The sequence below is a fragment of the Hordeum vulgare genome, chromosome 5H, assembly GCF_904849725.1.
Source record: "Hordeum vulgare subsp. vulgare chromosome 5H, MorexV3_pseudomolecules_assembly, whole genome shotgun sequence".
In the NCBI taxonomy this organism is placed as follows: Eukaryota; Viridiplantae; Streptophyta; class Magnoliopsida; order Poales; family Poaceae; genus Hordeum; species Hordeum vulgare.
The window spans coordinates 134,719,864-134,744,159 of NC_058522.1; the positions used below are offsets into that span (position 1 = coordinate 134,719,864).

The 24,296-nt window shown below is 46.9% G+C and overlaps 2 protein-coding genes across 3 annotated transcripts; one reads left to right on the top strand and one right to left on the bottom strand.

Moving 5' to 3' along the window:
- Positions 1 to 2,112: 2,112 nt before the first annotated feature.
- Positions 2,113 to 2,886, top strand: LOC123396753 (probable histone H2AXb). Its single transcript, XM_045091595.1, has 2 exons — positions 2,113 to 2,404; positions 2,501 to 2,886. The coding sequence occupies exons 1-2, from the start codon at positions 2,213 to 2,215 to the stop codon at positions 2,720 to 2,722; spliced, it is 414 nt and encodes a 137-aa protein (XP_044947530.1). The 5' UTR covers positions 2,113 to 2,212; the 3' UTR covers positions 2,723 to 2,886.
- A 19,113-nt stretch (positions 2,887 to 21,999) lies between these two features.
- On the bottom strand, positions 22,000 to 24,073 carry LOC123452035 (myosin-3-like). Of its 2 annotated transcripts, none has more exons than XM_045128610.1 (2): positions 22,506 to 24,073; positions 22,000 to 22,227 (listed from the first exon to the last, which is right to left on the bottom strand). In XM_045128610.1, the coding sequence occupies exons 1-2, from the start codon at positions 24,049 to 24,051 to the stop codon at positions 22,148 to 22,150; spliced, it is 1,626 nt and encodes a 541-aa protein (XP_044984545.1). In that variant the 5' UTR covers positions 24,052 to 24,073; the 3' UTR covers positions 22,000 to 22,147. The 2 variants fall into 2 exon arrangements, with proteins under 2 accessions (XP_044984545.1, XP_044984546.1); XM_045128611.1 differs by having other exon boundaries at positions 22,000 to 22,223; positions 22,502 to 24,073.
- Between the last annotated feature and the right edge of the window lie 223 nt (positions 24,074 to 24,296).

Genomic DNA, 24,296 nt, shown 5'->3' on the forward strand with positions numbered 1-24,296 from the left:
GTATTTACTTCTTGCTTATTATTCTTGTTGTTAGCATCATATAGGTTCCTCACTTATTTGCATATCTAGACATCCTTTTTGTTGCTAAACCTAATTTGTTTAAAGAAAAGTTTAAAAATTGTTAGTTGCCTATCCACCCCCCTATAGTCAACCATATCGATCATTTCAACAGCAAACACGCATGTGTTCATGATCCTTGCAAGTAACGCCAACCTTAGCACTACCCACTAGGGTGAGGTGTTCCTCTTGCCCGGAGTTTGTTGATGACGATCTTGTTGCGGGTGTAGATCTTGTTGTTGACGAAGGTCGGACCCCCCCGACGTGTCTTGTTCAGGTGGTTGTCCCCTCATCTCTCAACCTGACGTCCAACGCTTTGTGCCTCCATGGTCGCGACCTCCCACCTTGCTCGATCGGACTGCCCGTGCCGGGGGTTCATGTTGGTGGAGTTTTGCCCACCGTCGTCGACGTCGCGCGTCCACACTAGGTTGCGACGTGGCGAGGATGGATAAACTCATGGTGAAGTAGCAGCAACTTGCACAAATGATGTGTGGTCACCCCCACCTTCCCCTCCCATGAGCCAAACGAGGAAGAAACCCTATGCGAAGGAACCCTAGGCGGCTCCCGAAAGTGGTGGAGTAGTAGATCGAGATCTGGAATGGGAGAGGAGGGGTGTAGGGGTCAAGTACCCCCTTCGAAAGCCTAGCCACCTGCCCTAAAGCACACGGGCCCTCCTGGACCGGGCTCACGACTTGTCGCGGTCCCGCCATGTCGTGCACCTCGGGACATGGCCCGAGTACCCCTGGGTCGGACGTCAGTATGTGCACATGACCCACGACCACCGATTCACCGTCACTGTGACAACACCGCTCATCGACGGCGCAGATCAGCAACCATGGTCGGTGTGAGGGGAGGGAGAGGAGAGGGAAGTGAGGAAATCCATCGTCCGTGTTGTATTTCATTAGTGTTGTGCACTCCTTCACCACGTGCGCGCGTACTTCATCGTATCCCTCTCCCCGTCGTCTCGTCTTCTATAAAATATTTAAGTATGGGAAATTCTAATCAGCGACGCCGCACTAGGCCGTTCGGTGCAGTGGCTTGCGCCAAGCGCTGCATGCATGCATGCATTTTCTCTTCATGTGGTTACCATCCAATGTCCAATGTAATTTTATGTATATATAGTGGACTTGCATGTTTGACGGAATCTTCTACCTTGTATTGGCATCATAAAATTATATTATTTATTAAAATTTTAAAATAATTTATCTCACAAACCAATAATTCGATTAGAGTTCAGTTTCCATCGATAGATTCGTCTCGATGAGCCTTTAAAACAAGATCCTATATTGACATGTTTTGATGATTTTTTTCGTTTGTTACCGGTTGCCATAATTACATCATCATAATTGTCATATTACACATGTACAATTGTTGTAAAAATTATACATAGTTATAGAAATATATTTTTAAGCATTGCACTTCTGTGTGAAAAACACAAATCAAAAAAATATTTATTGATGTCATACTTTTGTATCGCTCCATGCACGAAAGAAATGGATGAGAAAAAGCCGCCACATCGGAAGCCAAATATGCGATGCCGTTGTATAGTTGGATCGTTTAAGTATATATTACTCCCTCCGTTTCTAAATATAAGTCTTTTAAGCAATTTCACTAAAGGTCTATACACGGAGCAAAATGATTGAATCTACGTTCTAAAGTATGTCTATATATATCCGTATGTAGTCCATTAGTGAAATCTTTACAAAGACTTATATTTACGAACGGAGGGAGTAACATTTAACTTTAGACAAAGGTAATATGGGAAATAAATAGAAACAGAAGGAGTAGGTCAACACGTCATTGACGCATGGGCCCATCTTGGACGAAACAATCCCAAGCCGAGAGAGTTCGCGTGCTCTCCCCTCCTCTAATCACTTTCCAAACTTTCCCCCCTCCCTCCAAACTCCCGATCCGCGGCAAACCCCAAAATTTCCCCTCCACCTCCTCCATCTGACGGCATCGGGGCCCTCCACGTCACCGATCCACGGCCTAACCCTCCCCACCAATCACGCACCACCTCCTCCTTCTATATAATCATACCACCGCCCACGCGGGTACACCATCTCCACATTCATCTCTCAGCAATCTGTCCGACTCCGGCCATCTCTCCGGCAACCACCGTATCCGCGCGTCCACCATCCGTAGCGACCAGAAGATGAGTTCTGCCGGCGGCGGGAGGGGCAAGGCCAAGGCGGCGTCCAAGATCGTCTCGCGGTCTTCCAAGGCCGGCCTCCAGTTCCCCGTCGGCCGCATCGCCAGGTACCTCAAGATCGGCAAGTACGCCCAGCGCGTCGGTGCCGGCGCCCCCGTCTACCTCTCCGCCGTCCTCGAGTACCTCGCCGCTGAGGTAACCACATCAACCCTCTCCGCGTGTCGTTCCCCATGGACGTTCTCCTGTTCTGTCCCCTCACGGCTATTCGATTCTTTGTCTTCTTCTCTTCAGGTCCTGGAGCTCGCCGGCAACGCTGCGCGCGACAACAAGAAGACCCGGATCGTGCCGCGCCACATCCAGCTGGCGGTCCGCAACGATGAGGAGCTGAGTCGGCTTCTGGGCACGGTCACCATTGCCGCCGGCGGTGTGCTGCCCAACATCCACACGACGCTGCTCCCCAAGAAAGTCGGCAAGGGCAAGGGCGACATCGGCTCTGCGTCGCAGGAGTTCTAGAGCCTCGCAGATGAAACCAGCATCATCACAGAAGATTTGAGGACTCTTCTTTTTCTAGTATGGCGATGCTTTAGGTTGTTAGATTAGTTCTCGGTCAATGCTTTGGTTGGTGTATCGATGATGAATCTGGTTGGAATGGAATGCTAGCAATCTGGTTCTAGTTATTGCTCCTTGTGATATGCCAAATCAAAGTGAAAATATCTTGTTAATCTGGGTATGAATGGTACTGTCCTGTTGTTCGAGAGTATTTTTTGCCAGTATGTTTATCTTCAGTCACGCCTAACTTTGCCAAGATTCAGAAAGCGTGTGATGCTAGCAATCTCAGCAGTTTTAGGATAATCTTCCTGGGTACTAAGACAGCCCCCTCCAGAAATCCTGTACAATGTTGCAGACAGAACTGCGTCCAAACTATCCGGATGCGGACCGCAACAGTAAGATGTTACCCATGTGACCAATCATTTTAGCAATATAGTGAGCACATAACCCTGTTCATCCCATGATGCCATTTTCATACTGCAAGTTGTTTCGGCTAGCACATTGAATTCATAATTGCAAGTTGTTTCGGCTAGCACATTGAATTCATAATTGCAAGGTAGCTATGTACAGTATTTCTAGTATGACGATGCTTTAGGTTGCTGGATTAGTTCTTGGTGAATGTTTTGTTTGGTGCTGGTGCATCGATGATGAATCTGATTGGAATGGAATACTAGCAATCTGGTTCTCGTTATTACTCCATGTGATTTGTCAATGTGAAAAGTGTTAATGCCGTAGATCGACTAGGCATAGATAGATCCGGTGAAACCTTTTACTCACCTAGTCCCGAGCCCGAGGAACTCCCTGCTCCGGCCATCAGTGCCGGTGTAGTCGTCGGTGGCGTGAGGGAAGAGGTGTGGTCGTGGGTGGCGCTTTCCGTAAGCACTGCGCTAACCCTAGATCGGAAGGGGATTTAGGTGGAGAGCCTGGCGGCGCGGTGAACCTCGTACCATGCACCTTGGCCCCCACCACTTTATATATAGCGCAGGTCACAGGGGCCCACCAACCATAACGGGTTGGGCGCCCCCGACCAGGACGCATAGATCAAGGGCCCGGTGGGCCGTTGGGCCCACGCGGAAGAGATCAACCTAACATTCTCCCCCTTGATCTCAACTTTCACTTTGACTTTATACTTTTATTTGTTCCATCACACATAGGCGTGTAGAGCATGTCTCATCGTCACAGCTTGATTGCCGATAGAATCATACAGCCACAACACCCCTTTTGTTTTGAAACAAATTCATTTACATCTGGGCCTCTTATTATCCAGGGATCATAGGCTTTCCATCAAACCCATGCCGGCTAAGTGTTCCTTGAACACACTGGGTGGTAAGCCTTTCGTTGGCGGATCCGCAAGCATATACTTCGTACTTATATGCTCGAGACTTATAGTTTGATCCTGGATTTTATCTTTCACAACATAATACTTTATATCTATTGTCTTGGCAGCATTGCTGGACTTGTTGTTGTGAGCATAGAATACCGCGGGCTGGTTGTCGCAGTATATCTTTAGTGGCTTGTGGATACAATCTACCACTTTGAAGTCGGGTATAAATTTCTTTAGCCATATCACCTGCCCGGTGGCTTCAAAACATGCTATGAACTCTGCTTGCATCGTAGACGATGCAACTATGGTCTGTTTAGAGCTTTTCCATGAAATAGCTCCCTCTGCGAGAGTGAACACGTACCCATACGTGGATTTTCTGTCATCTGTATCTCCCGCAAAATCGGCGTCGGAGTACCCTTTTATCTCCAGGGAATCAGATCGCCTATATGTCAGCATGATTTCCTTTGTGCCTTGCACATAACGCAAAGCTTTCTTTGCCATCTTCCAGTGCTCTTGGCCTGGATTTGCTTGATATCTACCGAGTACTCCGGTGATAAAAGCTAAGTCAGGGCGTGTGCACACTTGTGCGTACTGTAAACTTCCAATAGCCGAAGTATACGGTACTGTTTTCATTTCATTGAGCTCATACTGATTCTTGGGACATTGATATTTCCCAAAACTATCGCCCTTGACTATAGGAGCAGGTGTGGCTTTGCTCTTATGCATATTATACTTTTGGAGAACTTTCTCTAAATATGCTTTCTGTGAGAGTCCTAAGACTCCATTCTTCGTGTCTCGATGAATTTCAATGCCCAAAACATATGAAGCTTCACCAAGGTCTTTCATGTCGAAATGTGAGGATAAAAACTTCTTTGTCTCTTGTAGTAGACCGGTACCATTGCTTGCAAGCAAGATATCATCCACATACAAGATTAGGAAAATATATTTCCCATGTTTAAACTTAGCATAAATGCAATTATCCTCAACATTTTCTTGGAATCCAAATCTTTTAATGGTATCATTGAACTTGATGTACCACTGTCTAGAGGCTTGCCTTAGCCCATAAATGGATTTCTTTAGACGGCAACCTAGATCTTCCTTGCCTTCCATGATAAAACCCTTGGGTTGTTTCATGTAGACATCTTCTTCTAAATCACCGTTTAGAAACGCCGTCTTTACATCCATTTGATGCAGCTCTAAATCAAAATGAGCAACTAGTGCCATTATGATTCTGAAGGAATCCTTACAAGAGACCGGAGAAAAGGTCTCGTTGTAATCTATCCCTTCTCTTTGTGTAAATCCTTTTGCCACAAGTCGGGCTTTATACTTGTCAACATTCCCATTAGAGTCATACTTTGTTTTGTAGACCCATTTGCAGCCTATTGTCTTTGCTCCTTTAGGAATAATCTCTAAGTCCCAAACATGATTGGAACTCATCGATTTCATCTCATCTTCCATTGCCTCTATCCATTTTGATGAGTGAGGGCTTTTAATGGCCTCCTCATATGTGGTGGGATCACCTTCCATGTGGGCCATTTCTATATTGTATACTTTATAATCAGTAGAAATAGCGGGTCTTCTTGTTCTATTAGACCTTCTAAGTGCCTCATTGTCGGGCACACTTTCTACGATTTCTTGTTGCACTTCCAATTCATGATCAACAACGGGTTCAGTCGGCTCCTGAAGGACAGGTTCCGAGTCTTCTTCCGCAGTTGTCATGGTTGGAGTTACACCGGGTAGTGAGAAAAATGGCTCTTGAATCATCGGAATGGGTGCATGCACCCTTTTCTCCTCAAGATCAATTTTTCGAGCTACCCGGCTCCCCCTCATCATCTCGTCCTCTAAGAAGACATCATGTCTCGTTTCCACAAATTTTGTGTATCTTTCTGGACAGTAGAAACGAAAACCTTTTGACCTATCAGGGTAGCCAATGAAATGGCAACTCACTGTCTTCGGGTCTAACTTTCCAAGATTTGGATTAAACATTTTGGCCTCAGCAGGGCATCCCTACACTCGTAAGTGTTGTAGGGATGGCACTCTTCCTGTCCAAAGCTCGTGCGGTGTTTTGGGCACCGACTTGCTTGGAACTCTGTTGAGAATGTGAATGGAGGTTTTAAGCGCCTCCATCCACAATCCCAAGGGAAGGTCTGAGTAGCTCATCATGCTGCGTACCATATCCATGAGAGTACGATTACGCCTTTCAGCTACTCCATTTTGCTGAGGCTCGCCCGACATGGAATACTGGGCAACAATGCTAGTCTCTTGCAAGAATTTTGCAAAAGGTCCAGGGACTTGGCCATATGGAGTGTGTCGACCGTAGTACTCCCCCCACAGTCACACCTCACTATCTTAATCTTTTTATCAAGCTGATTTTCAACTTCAGCTTTGAATATTTTGAATTTATCCAATGCTTCATGTCGGTCTTTGATTGGATAAATGTAACCGAAGCGGGAGTAATCGTCTGTGAACGTTATGAATGAATCATAACCATCCACACTTTTCACCGGAAACGGTCCACAAATATCAGTGTGGACAATTTCCAGTGTTCCTGTGCTTCGGTTTGCTCCTTACTTTATCTGTTTTACATATTTCCCTTTAATGCAATCCACACATTGTTCTAAGTCAGAGAACTCCAACTTTGGAAGAATTTCATTTTTGATTAATCTTTCTATTCTCCCCTGGAAATATGGCCCAATCGACAGTGCCATAGTTTCGAGGAGTCGTGAGTTCTTTTTCTTTTTCTTTTGATCGTTGTTCGACGAAGTACTTTGTTCATTCACATTCAACACATAGGGCGCTTTTTCACATAACGATAATAAATAAAGCTCATCATGAAGAAATGCATCCCCAACATAATCATTATGACACCAAATTGTCCAAAGAAACATCGATAATCATCTTTGTCTAAACAGGAAACACTTATTAAGTTCCTATTACATGAAGGTACGAAAAGCACATCCCTAAGCAGAATTTTGAAACCACCGGCTAGCTCCAAAGAGACGTCACCTACAGCTTCAACTTCGGCTTGGACACCGTTCGCAACTTCAATTCCTCTTGAATTTCTTGGCAAAGTTATCGTCGAACTGAATCCTTGTAAAGAATTTGCAACATGAACAGTTGCTCCTGAGTCAATCCACCAAGTAGATTTCATAAACTTTGTATACAAGGATTCATTAACAAAAGAAACTATATCTTTACCTCTCTTCGCCATGAAGGTCTTTAGAAAAGCAGGGCAATCCTTCTTGTAGTGCCCTTTCTCCCTACAGTGGACGCAAGTTTCCCTGTCCACTGGAATGTGCCTATGCTGAAAATAGACTGGAGCTTTGCCATTGCCATTGCCATTGCCATTGCCATTGCCATTGCCCTATGGCTTGGAGGGAGAAGCTTTGTTGGGCGGAAAGCCCTTCTTATTTTCCTTCACATAGTTGAGAGAGCCACCATGTGAGGCCTTAATCCTCTCCTCCTCCTGAGTGCACATTGCGATGACCTTTTCTATGTCCCAAGTCTCGGACTGCATGTTGTAGTTGACAACAAAGGTCTCGAACTCCTTAGGCAAAGATGCCATCACCAGGTGGACAAGGAGAGCTGGTTTTATCTCCAGATCCGCATCCATAGGTTTGAGCTTAGCCGCCGTGTGGCTCATCCTAAGGATGTGCTCCTTTATGCCATGGCCACCACCATGGTAGCTCTCTGTCACCAGCTGTTTGATCAACTGGGTGGCATACGTTTTAGAAGAGCCAGTAAACTGACTCTTTATCTTGTTCATCATTTCTTTTGCACTAGGGCAATAGCAATTGATCCCACGATAGTGGTCTCAATGGTGTTCTTTATAAATGCCAAACATTTCTTGTTGGCATTTAACCATAGCCTGTTGCTGATGGAGTGGGACATCACCTCTTTTTCATAATTTCCTTGCTTTTTGTTCCAGCTCTCATCATCCTCATCAGCCTCTCTGACTGGGTCTGCAGGTGCAGCTGGCTGTGGTTCCTCCAGAACCCAGTCTACCTCTGCAATGCAGAGGGCCATGTCCACCTTCTTCCTCCACTCAGAGTAATTGCCTCCCCTGAGTGTCGGAATTTCCTTGAGGCAACTCATCAGATGGAAACCTCCTGAAATCACCAAACAAGCGAAGTCAGTACGACAATCATATGCATTAAATAACGTTGGTTAACATAATCATATAATTGCCTATGCATATTAATCTACATTACCGTTGGGCAAATGATAGAAATAAATGCATCATTTTGCAATATGCAATATGACCGTGTGATTAAACAACGTCGGTCAGAATAACAACATGATCATATTCCATATTGCTTTTAGCAGCGGAAAACGTGAAATAAAATTTCATGTGCCTCTTAACTTTACAGAAAATAATTTTGACATTTAAAATTAAATTCATGAACTTTATTAATGCTTTTATAAAATTCATGAACTATTCCTTTTCTGAGAAAGCTATGTTATTCTCAAAAACACTTTTACTTTTCTTTACAGAAAAAATATATAACAATTATGTAAATATTCACAGAAACTTTGAACATTTTTACTTTCTATTTTTCTAAACATATTTTCATAGAAAAAACGTCTAGAAAACACTTTTATATCTGTCTAAATAGACAGAGAACGAAAAATCCTTTAAAATAAGGAAAAAAGGCCGACTTGGGCCGGCCTGGCTCCCGCCGGCCTGTGGCCTTTTCCCTTTGGGCCCCCTTCGGCCTGGCGCTATCTCTCTGTGGCATGGCGGCCCGCAGCGCCTAAGGCTAGCACTAGCGCGCGTCCCTTCGGCCCGTGGTGGGCTGGCCCGTTCGTTTCTGACCTAAGCAGCGCGCGATGGGGGCCGTCGGATTAAATCCGACGGTTGCCCGATCCTTTCGGTGGGATAAAAAGGGTAGCCTCCTGGCCAAACCCTAATCTCAGTTCGTTTCCCCCCACCGGCGCCGCTCTATCCCCTTTTCTCCTTTCACCGAGCCGCAGGGAGGCCACTCGCCACCTTTCTTTGTGGCAGAGCCACGGCGGCCGCCGATGACGGGGTCGAAGACCGCCGTCCCGAACGCGCCCCTGGTTCCTCGTGTAGGCCAGCGGTGGCTCTCGCCCTCTCCCCTGCAGCCTTCGGCCCCTCATGGTGCAGAGGCTTGCAGCCCCGCCGGAGGGTGCTGGGGACGGTCGCCGGCCGTGGTGACCAAAAGGTCCCACGCCGCGTGGTGGTTTATCTGTGGCCGCTGACCGTGGTGGCCTAAAGCCCAACATCGCGTGCTTCCTTGCGGGTGGCCGTGCCCCTTTCTTATCGCAGCGGCAGCGCCCTTCACCCCCCTTGCCGGTGCGCGCCCTCTCCCGAGGGAGAGTGCGCCGCCGTCAAGGGAGGTGTTGGGATGCCAACTGCCCTGCTGTCCTTTTCGTTCTCAAGAGAGACAGAGTCATGGCGCCGTGGCCTCCCCTTTCGCCGGTGGCGCGTTCCCTTGCGGGAGCGCGTTGCCGTCGAATGGGTTGGCCGTGGTGCCTCATTGCGATCCGCACGACGAATCTTTCTTTTCTTTGCATGTTCCTCTCCCCCTTTTTTTCTTGCCTTTTGCGGATCGGATCCGTATACTTTTCTTGGTTTTTCCTTTTGGATCTAGATCCGTACTTTGCCTCCGAGGAGGTAGGTTCTTCTTCCCCACACCTCGGCTTGCCGATGCGTGTGGGGATCGAGAGGAACAGGCGCGGCCTTGCGGCGACGCTTCTTTTCCGACGAGGCTTTAGGTCGTCTTCGGTACTTGTCCATCTAGGGTTCATGTGGGGAGGGGAAAGACATTTGCTTTTCTTTAACCGAACGAATCCTTGCCTAGCGGCTCATGATACCAATGTTAATGCCGTAGATCGACTAGGCATAGATAGATCCGGTGAAACCTTTTACTCACCTAGTGCCGAGCCCGAGGAACTCCCTGCTCCGGCCATTAGTGCCGGTGTAGTCGTCGGTGGCGTGAGGGAAGAGGTGTGGTCGTGGGTGGTGCTTCCCGTGAGCACTGCGCTAACCCTAGATCGGAAGGGGATTTAGGTGGGGAGTCTGGCGGCGCGGTGAACCTCGTACCGTGCGCCCCGGCCCCCACCACTTTATATATAGCGCAGGTCACACGGGCCCACCAACCATAACGGGTTGGACGCCCCCGATCAGGGCGCATAGATCAAGGGCCTGGTGGGTCGTTGGGCCCACACGGAAGAGATCAACCTAACAAAAAGGTCTTGTTAATCTGCATGACATGGAGCTGCTAGTACTGTTTAGTCTGAATGAATGGCGCTGGACTGTTGTGATTCCGTAGAGTACTTTCTGGCCCTTGGGGTTCTTCTGTTAAGCGAATGCCCAAGTTTGTTCTTGCTGGCAAATGTGATTGTTCAGCTCAGCAATCTGGTGTTTGCCCCGACAATAATTCATCATGATGGTTGAGTGCCCTTTTGTGGATTGAATCTGAGGTTTAGAATCCATTTCAGCACTGAAACATCCCCCAAGAAGGTTTGCAAACTTCCTGATTGTTTCACGAGAATTTGAGGATTTGCCCCTGTTTACACAGCCATGACTTGGTTTCGAGATCTTATGGGTTTCAACTCTAGCCTACCCCAACTTGTTTGGGACTGAAAGGCTTGGTTGTTGTTGTTGTTGTTGTTGTTGTTGTTGTTGTTGTTACCCTGTAACTGAGGATTAGCCATGCATTTGCTGTAATCTTGAGGATTTACCCTACGTACACGGTTTTGATCATTTGGCAGATTATAGTACAAATTCTATGACCAAAATGCCCCTGGCCCAAATCAGGTAGAGTAATCCTTAATCGGACATGTACAAACCTTATCTTCTTCTTCCTTTTTATTTTCTTGTACCATGTTCGTCTCTGGTGGCTGGCCAGCCTGGAACCTTGCCGTGCGGCGTGCGATCTCTGAGCGGTTACCGGCAAGGGCATCCTCCCCCGAGCTGATACTGCGCGGTGCTGTGTCTCCTTGAGCTTGTTGCGTCCCCACTGTTTCCTAACCTTCCTCGAGCTGCTGCTGCGTGGTGTTGTGCTCTCGTAAGCTTGGTACGGACCCACTGTGCGCACCTTCCCCGAGCTGCTGCTGTGTCCTGCTGACCGTCGCCGAGCTTGCTACTGCCGCAACATGGTCTGCGTTCCCCGAGCTGCTCCACAGGTGTGTGCTATCTCAACTCTAACAGAACTCCAGATTTGCCATTCTATGTACTTCCTGATGTTGTGGACTACTAAGAGCTAATGATTTTCTTAGTTACTTATTTTTGTTGGGCCAAATGATCTGAAATTTATCCAGAATACTCAGTGTAATATCCATGAGTTCCAGTTATTGTTTCAATGTTTTCTGCATAATTTCAGTTTTACGCCAAATTCGACCCAGAAATAGACTGGAAATGATTTATTTTAAGTTTCTCAGTTTATGTTTGGCCAAATGAGCTCAAATTTTCCTAGAACGCTCAGTTAAATATACTTTATTTTTTGGAATTATTTCAACCTTTTCCGGGTAGTTTAATTTTTCAGCCAAAAAATTGCACATCATCAGGCTATCATTTGGACATCATTTCTTCACAAATCATGTCAAGTGCAAACATTTGGTTACAATAATAGATAGTCTGACATCCATCCATAAGAATCGACATAGTCTCACATCCATAACTTGCATGACGTCCATACACAGTTCGACACAAAAGGACATCGCATAGCATGTTTAGCCCAGACACGATCTACATTCTCTTTCTCTTAGGGGTCAACTTTCTGGCACGCGAGGCTGAAGGCACTTCTGTTGGAACATGATCCTCTATTGGCTCCGATGATTCATCAGGCAAGGCCATAGCTAGCATCCTACAAAGAGTGGACACAATACAACATGAGAGATCAACTTTGGACTGCAATGAAATATCGCTTTTACTGCACGCTACCTTCTTGTCACTGGCCCGGGACTATCATGGAGACTTGCAGGAATAGTAAACATTTGCGTGTTGGGTGTGCCAACAGGAACACCACCAGTTTGCCTGTTGGGTGTGCCAATGGGAGCAACACCAAATTGAGGTCCACGCTCATCATCTTCAGCATGATATGTTCTTGCTCTCTGTTTTCTCTTCCTATAACATGACACAAAATGCAGATAACTGAAAACAATTCATAACATGACAACAGTAATGCAAAGTATAATTGGTTATACTTATTTACCTTTTTTGGGACCATTTAAAGGGCAACCAGCTTGTCTGTGACCTACTTCATTGCATCTTTTGCATATGTTTTGGCTGCCCAATTATTTAGGTACTTTCTTTTTTGGACCACCTTTTCCACCTTCGTGGGCACTCTTGTACCTCTGCTTGCTAGGCCTTCCAGGCGGCCTCCCTTTGTCAACTGGTGCATCCATGTCAAAACCAACATCCACATGAGGCCATTGACTCGTTTCCGTCATGGGCTCAATCTCACCTGCATAAGCTGCCCTAAACTTGTCCAAGGAGAAATAATTATGAACATAGTCTACCCATTTGGGGTTTCTCCTCCCCATAAAAAATACTAGAGCATGCTCACAAGGCTTTCCGGTATGCTGCCACTCCAAACAAGTACATTCATGTTTGTCAACCTTCACAACATGCCTAAGACTGTTTTTGCTGTTTTTGCTTGTGTCCCTGACTTCACAACTATCGTTACCTGATTTTCCAACTTTGAGATGACCAAGCCCTCTAGTCCTATTGAAAATCTGTTGAATAACAGCAGGAATGATCTTTCCCCTCAATTTCTCCCCAATTCTCCTTCTTTTGTATACTAGTTTCATCAACAACTCTCTATATGTGTCAGCAAGCTCATCAACAGGCATGTCTTTATAGTCTTTTATCCAATTATTAAAAGACTCAGCCAGATTGTTGTCTATATAATCACATTTGATGTCTGCATTGAAACTGCATCTCATCCACTTCAAACCGTGATAGGTTGACAAATATTCATGCACACGGCTACTAGCTGCCAAGACTTTCTGCATATGATGGGTGAAAACTTCAGGCCTATATTCCCTAGCAGCAGGCCACATCTGTGACAGCCCGATGCTGACGTTCCAGAAGATTCCCCTTTATTCTGTTTTCGTCGTGTGGGTATTTTCATTTGTCGCATCATCATCGCATCATGCGCATCATAAGCATTGCATCGACATCTCTGTTGCCGCCCGTTTTCAAAACTTGCATCCGTTGTTAGTTGCCGGTTCTCGTCGTTGACCGTTCTGAGCCCGACCGCACTCGCACGCGCCCGCGGCATCGTCGAAACCCTGTTTTAAAAGTGCGTTTAAAACTTTCTCTGATCGAGGTGAAACTTGGCATGCGGTCGTGATTAGTTATAGCTAGGCCGCCTGTCGAATTTCGTCGCGATCGGAGTCCGTCTGGTACCCGAACGTCTGTCGGGGTTTTAAAAATTCGTGCCGCGCCGCCCGTTCTCCCTCTCGTCTCCGGATGTCTACACAACACGGCCACTTAGCACGTCCCGCGTTCGGAATTGTTTAATTCCGACCGCGCGGTTGAAACCGGGGCGAAAAACTGCTAAACCTAGCCCCCCATTTGTTATAAATAGACCCTCTCCTAAATCTTAGGCAGCTAACCCTAATCCCACCTCGGGATCCGCGCCGCCCCACCTCTCCTCCTCTCCACGCACCTCTCTCTCCTCCTCTGTGCCGCCGCGGGCCCGCCAAGCCCATCTGAGGCCCGCCCGGGCCCGAGCCGCTGCCGCCCCGGTCTGCCCCCGTTCTGCCCGAGCTCCCGCCGTCCCCGTGCTGCCCGAGCCCCTCCCGACGCGCCGCCACACCTCCCCGCCGGCCACTGTGCACCGGCCACCGCCGGGAGCCCCTCGCCAGGAAGCCCCGCCGGCCAACACCGCCGCTGCCGGATCTCGCGCCCCTAGCTTCGTCCCCGTCTGCTGCCGTCGCTAGCCGCAGCACGCCAGGCCAGCCCGCGCCGCCGCCATGCGTCGCCGCCGCTTCCCCGATGTGTGCCCGGATCCGAGCCCTCCGGTGCCCCGTCGCGTACCCTCCAGCCGCCGGTCGCTGCCTCGCTGGGGCGCCGCCGTGCGTGCTGCCGTCGCTGCGGGAGGAGCACGACGAGGTGGACGAGCGTAGCGCCCCCTTCCTAGGCCGCGTTGACCACCTCGTGGGCCCTCGCCCAGGACAGCGCCGAGCCGGCCCACCGCCTCCTCCAGCAGGCCAGGCCTGCTTTACCTCCCCACCGACCGGCCCAAGGAGGCCCAAGGTGAGCCGACCGCCTCTGCCTTATTTAGCGTTCGTTGCCTGTTAGGCCCGTCAGGGATTTCGGCCCGGTAGAATTATTTTAGCTTTATTCGGATTTGTTTAATTCCAGAAAAGATAGCTATTCTAAAACCCTCGTATCTTTTATTCCGTTAATCGGATCGAGACATATTTTATATGGTTTTGGAGTAGCTTCGCGAGTAGAACACGATTTCAGCACTTGCATAATTATTTGCCGTAGTTTATCGTGCCAAACGCCTAGTTTTGCGTGCTGTTTCAATAGGATACGCCCCGTATTTATTTTTCTCGCAAGTCCGGATTGCTCGAGTGCCGTATTAGAAATGCCTATGTTTTAGGAAATATTTTTCCGTGTATTTTAGAGCGGTCATTTATATTTTTGCGTGTAGGGAATTGCCTCTAGTTTATTTTCCCGTATATAGGTTATTTTTCTCGCATTTAACGTGTGGCATTATTTTGTGTGGCAAACCCCACATATTTTATATGTTTCCGGGCTAGAAAAATCCCATGAATTTTTCTGTGCAATTAGTTTTAGCTTTCGAGTAAGTTAGTTCACGCGATATTTTACCGTGAAGCCCTTTTGTTTAATTCGTAGGATTTATTCCGTGCCTCGTTTGAATTAGTCGTCAACTAGGGAGTTGATCTTGGATGTTTTGTTTAGCCCCTGGTATTTTTGGTTGCAATAGAAATGCATATTCAGGTGTTGTTTGCTTGCTCTCAAGTTGCTAGAAATAGTGCTGTTTTAGAGGAGCTGAAATATTTCTAAGTCTGGAATCTGTCATATTTTGTTGTTGTCTTGTCTTGCTTGCATCTTGTGATCTGTAGCTCTTTTGAGGTTGGTACAATGGAGTTAATTGTACCCCTTGTGTTTCTCTAGAATGCTGTAAATTTTAATGCCATTTGGAGTCCTGTAGCTATAGGTTTTGCTGCTGTCAATATTACTTCAGATCAAAAACTGCACTTTCATGAGGTGTAATTTTCACTAAGTCTGAAATAGTGTGTGGGAAGCCATTTAGCGACTTCTTTCTCTAGTGATCCATGATGCCATGCTAGTTGTTGTTAGATGTTTGTAGTAGTGCTTCTTGCCCTCTTTCGTGCCATGCCTTGCTTGAGCATATCGGAGTTGTGCAGCTCGTAGTTGTGGGGCGTAGAAAATGCTATGTGGCTATTTTTGGCAGATTGTAGTGTTTTCTTGTCTTGCTCGTAGTTGTTGAACCGTAGCTCCGATTTGATCGTGTCCTACATGAAACTTGCTTAGAATCTCGTGTAGTTTCTTTTTCTCTTGCTGGTTGTTTGTTTTGAAGTGCTCGTGACCGTCGTTGCACACATATTGCATTCATGACATCATATCTTGCGGTGCTTGTAACTTTTGACCCGTAGCTCCGTTGGAGATGTTCTTCATGTGTAGATTGCTTGTCTTGACGCGTAGAATCACGTGAACCTATTTGTTTTGCTGTTTAACAACCAATTAAATGCATTAGTTCAGATCTGGACATAATCGTAAATTAACTTGTGAGGTCGTCTCGGAGATGCTATATGTCATTTCCGACCTCATTTAAAATGTCTAGATAAGTAGTTTAATTACCGCTTCACCTGTTGCATGTATGACAATATTAATATTGCCGTGTAAATAATCGGGATAGAACTAAATAAATAAGCGTGGAGTTTCGTCAATATGCAACTCGTTGCATATTGAACTTTACTTAATGTGTAGTGTATGATTGTGTGAACTGTCATGCCGTTTCTTGCATGTATTCAACTGCTCATGCATCATATGTGTTGTGCATCGTGTGGTGAATTCCGTGTGTTGATTTGTGTTTCCGGTTTGCTTCGTCTCGATAGAGTTCCGCAGCGTGCCGGATTGTGAGGACCCGTTCGACTACGTCGGTTCGTCTGCTTCACGGAGGCAATCTTCTTTCAAGCGGGATCTCAGGCAAGATGATCATTTTCCCAGATACCATTACTATCATTGCCATGCTAGTTTTATCGCTTCTATCGATTATGTCTCGTTGCCTACCACATGTGAAATACCAGCCTCTCAACAATGCCATGATAACCTTCAACCTGTTCGACCCAGCAAACCACTGATTGGCTATGTTACCGCTTGCTTATCCATGTTGTTAGCGTTGCTAGTTGCAGGTGCAGTTGCTTCCATGTGAAAACATGGGTTCCTTGTTATATCACCATATTAAATGCTATTTAAGTTAATGCACCTATATACTTGGTAAAAGGTGGAAGGCTCGGCCTTTCTAGCCTGGTGTTTTGTTCCACCTTTGCCCCCTTAGTTTCGGCTACTGGTGTTATGTTCCATAAACGAGCGCTCCTAACACGATCGGGGTTGTTATGGGGACCCCCTTGATAATTCGTTTTAGATTAAAGCTGGTCTGGCAAGGCCCAACATTGGTACTACATTTGCCCAACATAATAACTTGATAAAACTGAAATGCATAGGGAGTTAGCGCTACCCGAGGAGTAATTCAACATAATACATGGGGGCCAGTGCTGTTGGTGCTGGTCCAAAACTAGAGCCGTTTGCGGGGCCAACCCGGGGCAACTCGGGAGATTTCTATCAGGCCACCGTACGCTGTGCTTATCCGTCGTGTCCTGAGAACGAGATACGCGGCTCCTATCGGGATCGTCGACACGCCGGGCGGCCTTGCTGGATTAGCTTTACCTTTGACGAGATATCTTGTGCATCGGAATTCCGGTGATGTTTTGGGTAATCTCAGAGTTGAGGTTTTCCACTAGGGAATCCGACGAGATCGCGAGCTTCGTGATCGAGGATTTCTATGCGGCTTGTGGTAATTTGTGATGGACTAGTTGGAGCACCCCTGCAGGGTTAAATCTTTCGGAAAGCCGTGCCCGCGGTTATGTGGCAACGTGGATACTTTGTTTAACACTGGTTCTAGATAACTTGAAGTTAACTTAATTAAAACATGCCAACTGTGTGCGTAACCGTGACTGTCTCTTTCGTGAGTTCCTTCTTCGATCGAGGACACGGTGGGGTTATGTCTGACGTAGGTAGGTGTTCAGGATCATTCATTTGATCATCTGTAGTTCACGTCCGCTATGCGTAGATCTTCCCCCTCTTACTTCTTGTACTCGTAAGTTAGCCACCAAATATATGCTTAGCCGCTGCTGCAACCTCACCACTTAACCATGCCTCACCCATTAAGCTTTGCTAGTCTTGATACCTTTGGAAATGAGATTGCTGAGTCCCCTGTGGCTCACAGATTACTACAACACCAGTTGTAGGTACAGGTAAAGGTTACTTGACACGAGCGCGTTGATTGTTCTTTTGGAGTTGCTTCTTCTTCTTCTTCTTCTTCTTCTTCTTCTTCTTCTTCATCGATCTAGGATGGGTTCCAGGCCGGCAGCCTGGGATAGTAAGGATGGACGTCGTTCTTCTTTTGTCGTTTGTTTTCGTCCGTAGTCGGACCCTGTTCTTACTCTTTATGGTTATGTAATGTACTGAGGTGACTCTGATGTAGCTTGTGGCGAGTGTAAGCCAACTCTATATGTATCTCTTCTGTTCAGTACATGTACTTGTGACGATATCCATTCTTGCGACACGACGAGATGCGCTTCTACCCCTGACGAGGCCCTCGTGCCAAATTGAGGATAGGGTCGCATCTTGGGCGTGACAACATCCTACAAAACACATCACCTTTGAATTTTTTTGTGAAGTTTGCCATCAAGTGCCTAAAACACTCTCTTTGCTCCACATGAGAAAAACATTTTTGACAACATTTTCTAAACCTTTACATGCATCTGTACATATAACTAAATTAGGGACTGGACCTAAAGCCCTATTGAGTTGTGACATGAACCAAGTCCAGTTTTCCTCGGTCTCTCCATCAATGAAACCAATTGCAATAGGAAACGTCCAGTTATGACCATCTAATGTTGTACAAGCTGCCAAGTGTCCTCTCCATCTACCATTCAATTTCGTGGAGTCTATGCTAAGATATGGTCTACAACCAGCTAGAAAACCATCAATGGAAGGTTTAAGAGCCATAAAGAATCTCTGGAAGTGGACTTTACCATCAACTACCTTGGTATCAACCTCTACAATGCTCCCTGATGCCAAGTGTCCTCTCCATCTACCATTCAATGCCGTGGAGTCTATGCCAAGATATGGTCTACAACCAGCTAGAAAACTATCAATGGAAGGTTTAAGAGCCATAAAGAATCTGTAAAGTGGACTTTACCATCAACTACCTTGGTATCAACTTCTACAATGCTCGCTGGAGATCTCTTCTTAACTTCTGCTTTCAAGTTATGCAAATTCTGAAAACTCTGCTTCAAAGTGCCATAAATCTGTTTTTTGGCTCTAGATTTACCCGCCCAAACTGTATCATAACCAATGGTGATGTCATAAGTTTCTTCGAGTTTCTCTTGTAGTTCTTTACATCCTATGGTAGGCTCATTCTGGAGTATACTTATTGCCTTGGCTGCAACCCAACCTTGTGTTGCCATGGTGGTTTTTACTCTGCTACTAAAAGAACACTTGTGTTTCTTACTCATCTTAGTGACTTGCATCCATACAAAACAAATGACCAATGAGAAATAGTACTACATTCAATAAAAGAAAATTAATCACCCCCCTATCCATATTACAAGTAATATGAATCGGAGGGAGTACTAGAAACAAAAGTTATTGTTAGCAGTAAAGTTACTACCCTTATTGTTTTCTCATCTGCCCTTAAACGAGCAGTTATTCTCCATGGACACTTGATGCCTCTACATTGCCCGAGATATCTTTTTTTGTCTGTTTTATATCCCCATATGTCAATTTCATTGTTAATGGCATATTGTTTTATTGCCATCCTAAACTCTTCCATTGAAGTAAACAAGGCACCTATATACATACGAGGGTTCTCTTTGTCATATGCAATCTCCTCCTCCTGAGCTATCTTGTCATCAACGGGAATAGCAGCCTCAGTCAATAGTTGTTGGTCCTCCTCATCAGTGAGGTACATATCTTCACTAGGTGGCGAAGAAGGTGGTTCATGTGTCTCATCCTCCTCGATACCTAGAAAATGACACATATTCTCCTCTGTAATTGGAACATCCACTTCATCTTCATTTGGAGGAGCAATCTCAATTTAGCTCCAATCAATTGGTGGTTCTATATCCACGACCACTGAAGACCCACATTGCTCATTGCTTTGAGCGACGTCAGAAATTGATGGCACATTGGGTTGAACATCAAATGTTGAGAAGTTAATATCATTGTGAACAAAATCACTTGTTTCTCTTGCCATTGACTGAACAATGCTTCTTTGGCATTGTCCACAACCACGGATGATGAAGCACTGCATAGTACATCATCCATAGCTGATTTTAGGATTTTAGGTGCCTTCTCAACAGGTGCCTTCTTAGGTTTCTTAGCAGCTTGTTCCTTAGTAGGCTTGCTAGCTCTCTTCGCGACAGATTTCTTAGCAGGTCTGGTATGCACCTCAACTAGCATCTTCACCTTTTCTTCCCCCCACTTATGGTCAACCAAATGGCTTCTCAATTGCTTAGTGGTAACCAATCTACATTCCTCATCAGAATCCTTATCATAGCCAAACAGATGCACCTCCTGCCATGGCCCCCATGGTATGTATTGGCTCAAGTCATACGCATTTTTTTTAAAGTGAGCCCCTTCCATCTAATCTGCATTTCAATATCCTGCCGCTCCATTTGTTCCTCAGCGCCATCAGCAAGCATGGCCCAATATGGAAGAACTCTAACTTTAGCGTTAACATGAACAGGCTGCTTCGCCCTACAGTGAATTTTTTTAAGTTCACGGTTAGGTTGTTCATTGATGGAAATGCGGATGGAATATCATTCTCACCTTTGTGGCTTGCGAGCAACATCCTCAACGCCCATATCAGGGCCATTATCCATAGCATCCATCCTCCACAGATCAACCGTACATGCTCTGCATCAACCTTGTTATTCTCTTTACATGTTTATGTAACATGTGTCTAATGGTTTCTATTTTATCTTCAGGTTTCTTAAGATTAACAATCAAGTGGCAGATGATGGCATGACTCTGAATTTGCAGAAAATCTGGAGATGTTTATTTATTTTTTGGAGTTTGTTGATCAACTATGTTTTGAGGATAATCCGGGAGTTGGTTCAGACTCATACTAAGGCAAAAGGGGGAGTTGGTTCAGATTCATACTAAGGCAAAAGGTGGACGACATGTTGCATCAGAGAAACAACGACCCTAGGGGAGCAGGTGGTGGTCAAAGGAACAAAATATAGTGACACATCTTACCAGGCAGCAGCCGCCGCCGCAGCCGCCGTCGAGATCGAGGTCGCCTTCGTCACTGCCGCTCAAGTCGAATCAGACGAGCGTGATATGTGGGATAGAGCGATCAGGGCTGGCTGCTGCTCACGTAGATCAACATGAGAGCATGATGGTCATTTTGCTGTGGTCCGATCTCGTCAGGGGCAAATCCTCAAGATTACAGCAAATACGTGGCTTATACTCAGTTACAGGGTTAACGGGGGCAAATCCTCAAAGTGCAATAAAAGGTGGCTTATACTCAGTTACAGGGTTAACGGGGGCAAATCCTCAAAGTGCAAAAAGGTGTGGCGAATCCTCAAATTCCCCTAGAATAATATTAGCAACATAGTAAGCACAGAACAAGCAAGCTGTAAACTGTTATTAATTGACAAATCATTGTTTAGCAATATAGCAAGCACATAATAATTTTTATTTCAAGATAATCTGTTTTCTTTCCCAGCTTCAGAATTTGTCTTCTTTTTCTTGAATTTGTCTTCTTTTTCTTTGCTATAGGGGTGCGTGGAAGCTTGTGTGTCAGAACCATGAATTGGTCGCGAGATCTTATGGGTTTCACCTCTAGCTTACCCTAACTTGTTTGGGACTAAAGACTTTGTTGTTGTTGTTGTTGTTGTTGTACTCTGAGTAAATTATCACAACGCAACCCTTAAGACAAAGCATAGTTCCTCTGTATTCTGGTATTATACTATTGCCTATTATGACCTTATTGTCTTCGCTTGAATTATCCTCCAACCTGTATGAATGATCAACACTCAATCAATACCCCCAAAGCTCACCTCAACGTATCCCAGGAAGATGCAGTTGAAGTAATGTTGAGATCCCTTTTGGCCCTCTTCATAGTGTTTCCATGTGGTTGAGAAAGGCCCTTTCTTTGTATTTCTGTACATACATGAGCAAATGCAGGACAGCTAAAACAGTACTTGTGTCCCAGTGCTATATTATCGATATATCATCACTACTGTATTTCTGTGGAAACTGGAAAGCAATCATTGTGTCCTAGTGCTATCGGCGCAGGACTCAAAAACATTTGCTCATGATGCAAAGGTAGTGCCAATGCAAAAAGTAGCAGATTCAAAATGAGAACACAACTCTATGTTTAGTTATAAGTGAGCACTGGAAGAAGTCTATAACAAAGAATCGTGCCTACTTAACACACCCAGTACTGGTCAAGTAACAACTGTAACATCCTACCAGCTCAAGGTCCATCATGCAAGCCGACATGATAAAACAACACCAACAGGAAATCCCCATATACCCTTAATGCTTGCCCTGACAAGTGACAGCAAAACATCCAGCAATCATCATGGCACAGAACTTCACAGACAAAACACATGAACATCAACAGCAACAAGAACAAACATATTACCAGAATGCAAGCAAAAATTTGACTTCATTGCATAGTACCAGCCGATTCATCATATGTGATGCAGCTAGATAACAACCTGACCATTCCGAGTGGCATACTAGCATGCAAACAGAGGATCAACATAGAAAAAGGAAAAAAGAAAAGTGCACTCCTTCACTGGCCCCTGGTAGCATAGATAAAGGAGATCGCGGCCACCACGGTGGTGGTGGCGGCATACACCCACGCCCAGATACCACCCTTGTTCATATTACCAGCAACAAGAACAAACATATTACCAGAATGCAAGCAAAAATTTGACTTCATTGCATAGTACCAGCCGATTCATCATATGTGATGCAGCTAGATAACAACCTGACCATTCCGAGTGGCATACTAGCATGCAAACAGAGGATCAACATAGAAAAAGGAAAAAAGAAAAGTGCACTCCTTCACTGGCCCCTGGTAGCATAGATAAGGGAGATCGCGGCCACCACGGTGGTGGTGGCGGCGGCATACACCCACGCCCAGATACCACCCTTGTTCTTCTTCTGCGCTTCAGCCACTGCGAGCTGCAGCACCTCAGCCTCCTTGGTAAGGTCTTCAATCTTTCCATTCTTTTCCTTCAATGCCATCCTCAACTCTCCAATCTCACTGTCCATTTTACCATTGCAGTTCTCCAGTGCCTTGATTTTCGACATCAGCTTCCCTGCTTCAGCCTTCTCAGCATCCAGTGCTTTCTGAACTGAATTCTTCTCGCTCTGCAGGCGTGAATGCTTGGTATCAAGTTCATCACATGATGTTTGTAGCTGTGACATGGAAACATGGAGCTCCTCCAACTCAGCCCTCAGCTTAACGGTCTGAGCATCCTTCTCACGTGTCACCCCCTCAGCTGCCTCCTTGTCAGCCTGGATTTCCTCCACCTTCCTCTTGAGGGCCTCCAATTCCTTCACGATTTCAGTCTTCTCAGCATCGAATGCCTTGGAAGCAACCTCCTTTGCCTTCACCAACACACCCAATTCCATCCTGAGCCTGTCAACCTCTGCTGCAGACATGCTGTGCTTCTTCTCTGCTTCAGCAACCTCTGATTGGAGCTCATCACTTCTGCCCTTCAACAAATCAAGCTCCCTCTTCTTTGCCATCACTTCAGCCTCTAATCCCCGTGTCCTAGTCACAGACAATGCGAGCTCTGTTTCCAAAGACGCCAGCCTTGCATCCATCTCCTCCTTCTTGGATCCCAGCACCTTCAGTTCCTCCACCCTCGCCTTCAACTCCCCCTCCATTTCCACCCGGAACGCCTCAGATTCTTTCTTGAATTCCTGGAAGCTTCTCTCCACCTCTGCCTTCTGGCAGGAGACCACCCGAACCGCCTCCTTTGTCTCCTCCAATTGCTTCACGAGTTCGCCATTCTGACTCAACAGCTCGGAATTGTTGCCCTCCAACTCCGTCATCATGGCCGACAGGCTCGCGACCTTGTTGGATATGGACGCCACCTCCGCCTCCTTGGCCTGGAGAAGTTTCAGGAACCGTGCCTTCTCCCCAGCGGCCGCCTCAAGGCGCGTGTTGGCATCGTCCTTGGCCCCCGTCTCGAGCGCGGCCCTCGATTCCGCGAGCCGGAGCGAATCCTGGACAGCGGCGAGGCGTGCGCGGAGAGCAGATGCCTCGTCGGCTGCGGCGCGGAGGGGCGCGGCGAGGGCGGCTTGTGCGACGGCGCGCTCCGCGGCGTCGAGCGCGTCGCCATCGGCAGAGATCTCCTCGAGGCGCGCCGTGAGCGCGGCCACCTGGCCGCGCCGCTCGACCGCCTCCTTGAGGAGCATGGAGTTGAGCGTCTTGAGCTGCTGCGACTTCCGGTCCCGCTCCGGCGATGAGTCGCGCTTCTCCTCCATCCCCGGCGCCAGCACCGGGGCAGCGTGGTTGCCGTTGCCGTTGGCGGGGGCGGCGTGATTGCCGTTGCCGTTGGCGGGGGCGGCGTGATTGCCGTCGCCATTGCCGTTGGCGGCGGCGGTGGCGTGGTTGCCGTTGCCGTTGCCGCTGCCGTTGGCGGCGGCGGCGGCGGCGGAGGAGGACTTTTTCTTGGCCATGTCTATCCTAGGGTTCGCGTGTGGCTGAAAGGAGACGGTTCCCGGTGCGGATTTATGTAGCGGGAGCGTCTCGCTGACCCGTGGGTCCACCGTTTTGCTGGCCCACAGGCCTGCGAGAGAAGTAATGGTGGGTCCGTGGGTGAGAGATGCTGCGAGACGACCGTTGGGTGGGCGAGAGGGTTTGAAATGGAAACGAACGGACGGCCTAGATGAGCCGTAGTCCGTAGGCTTATCGCGTGCTGCGG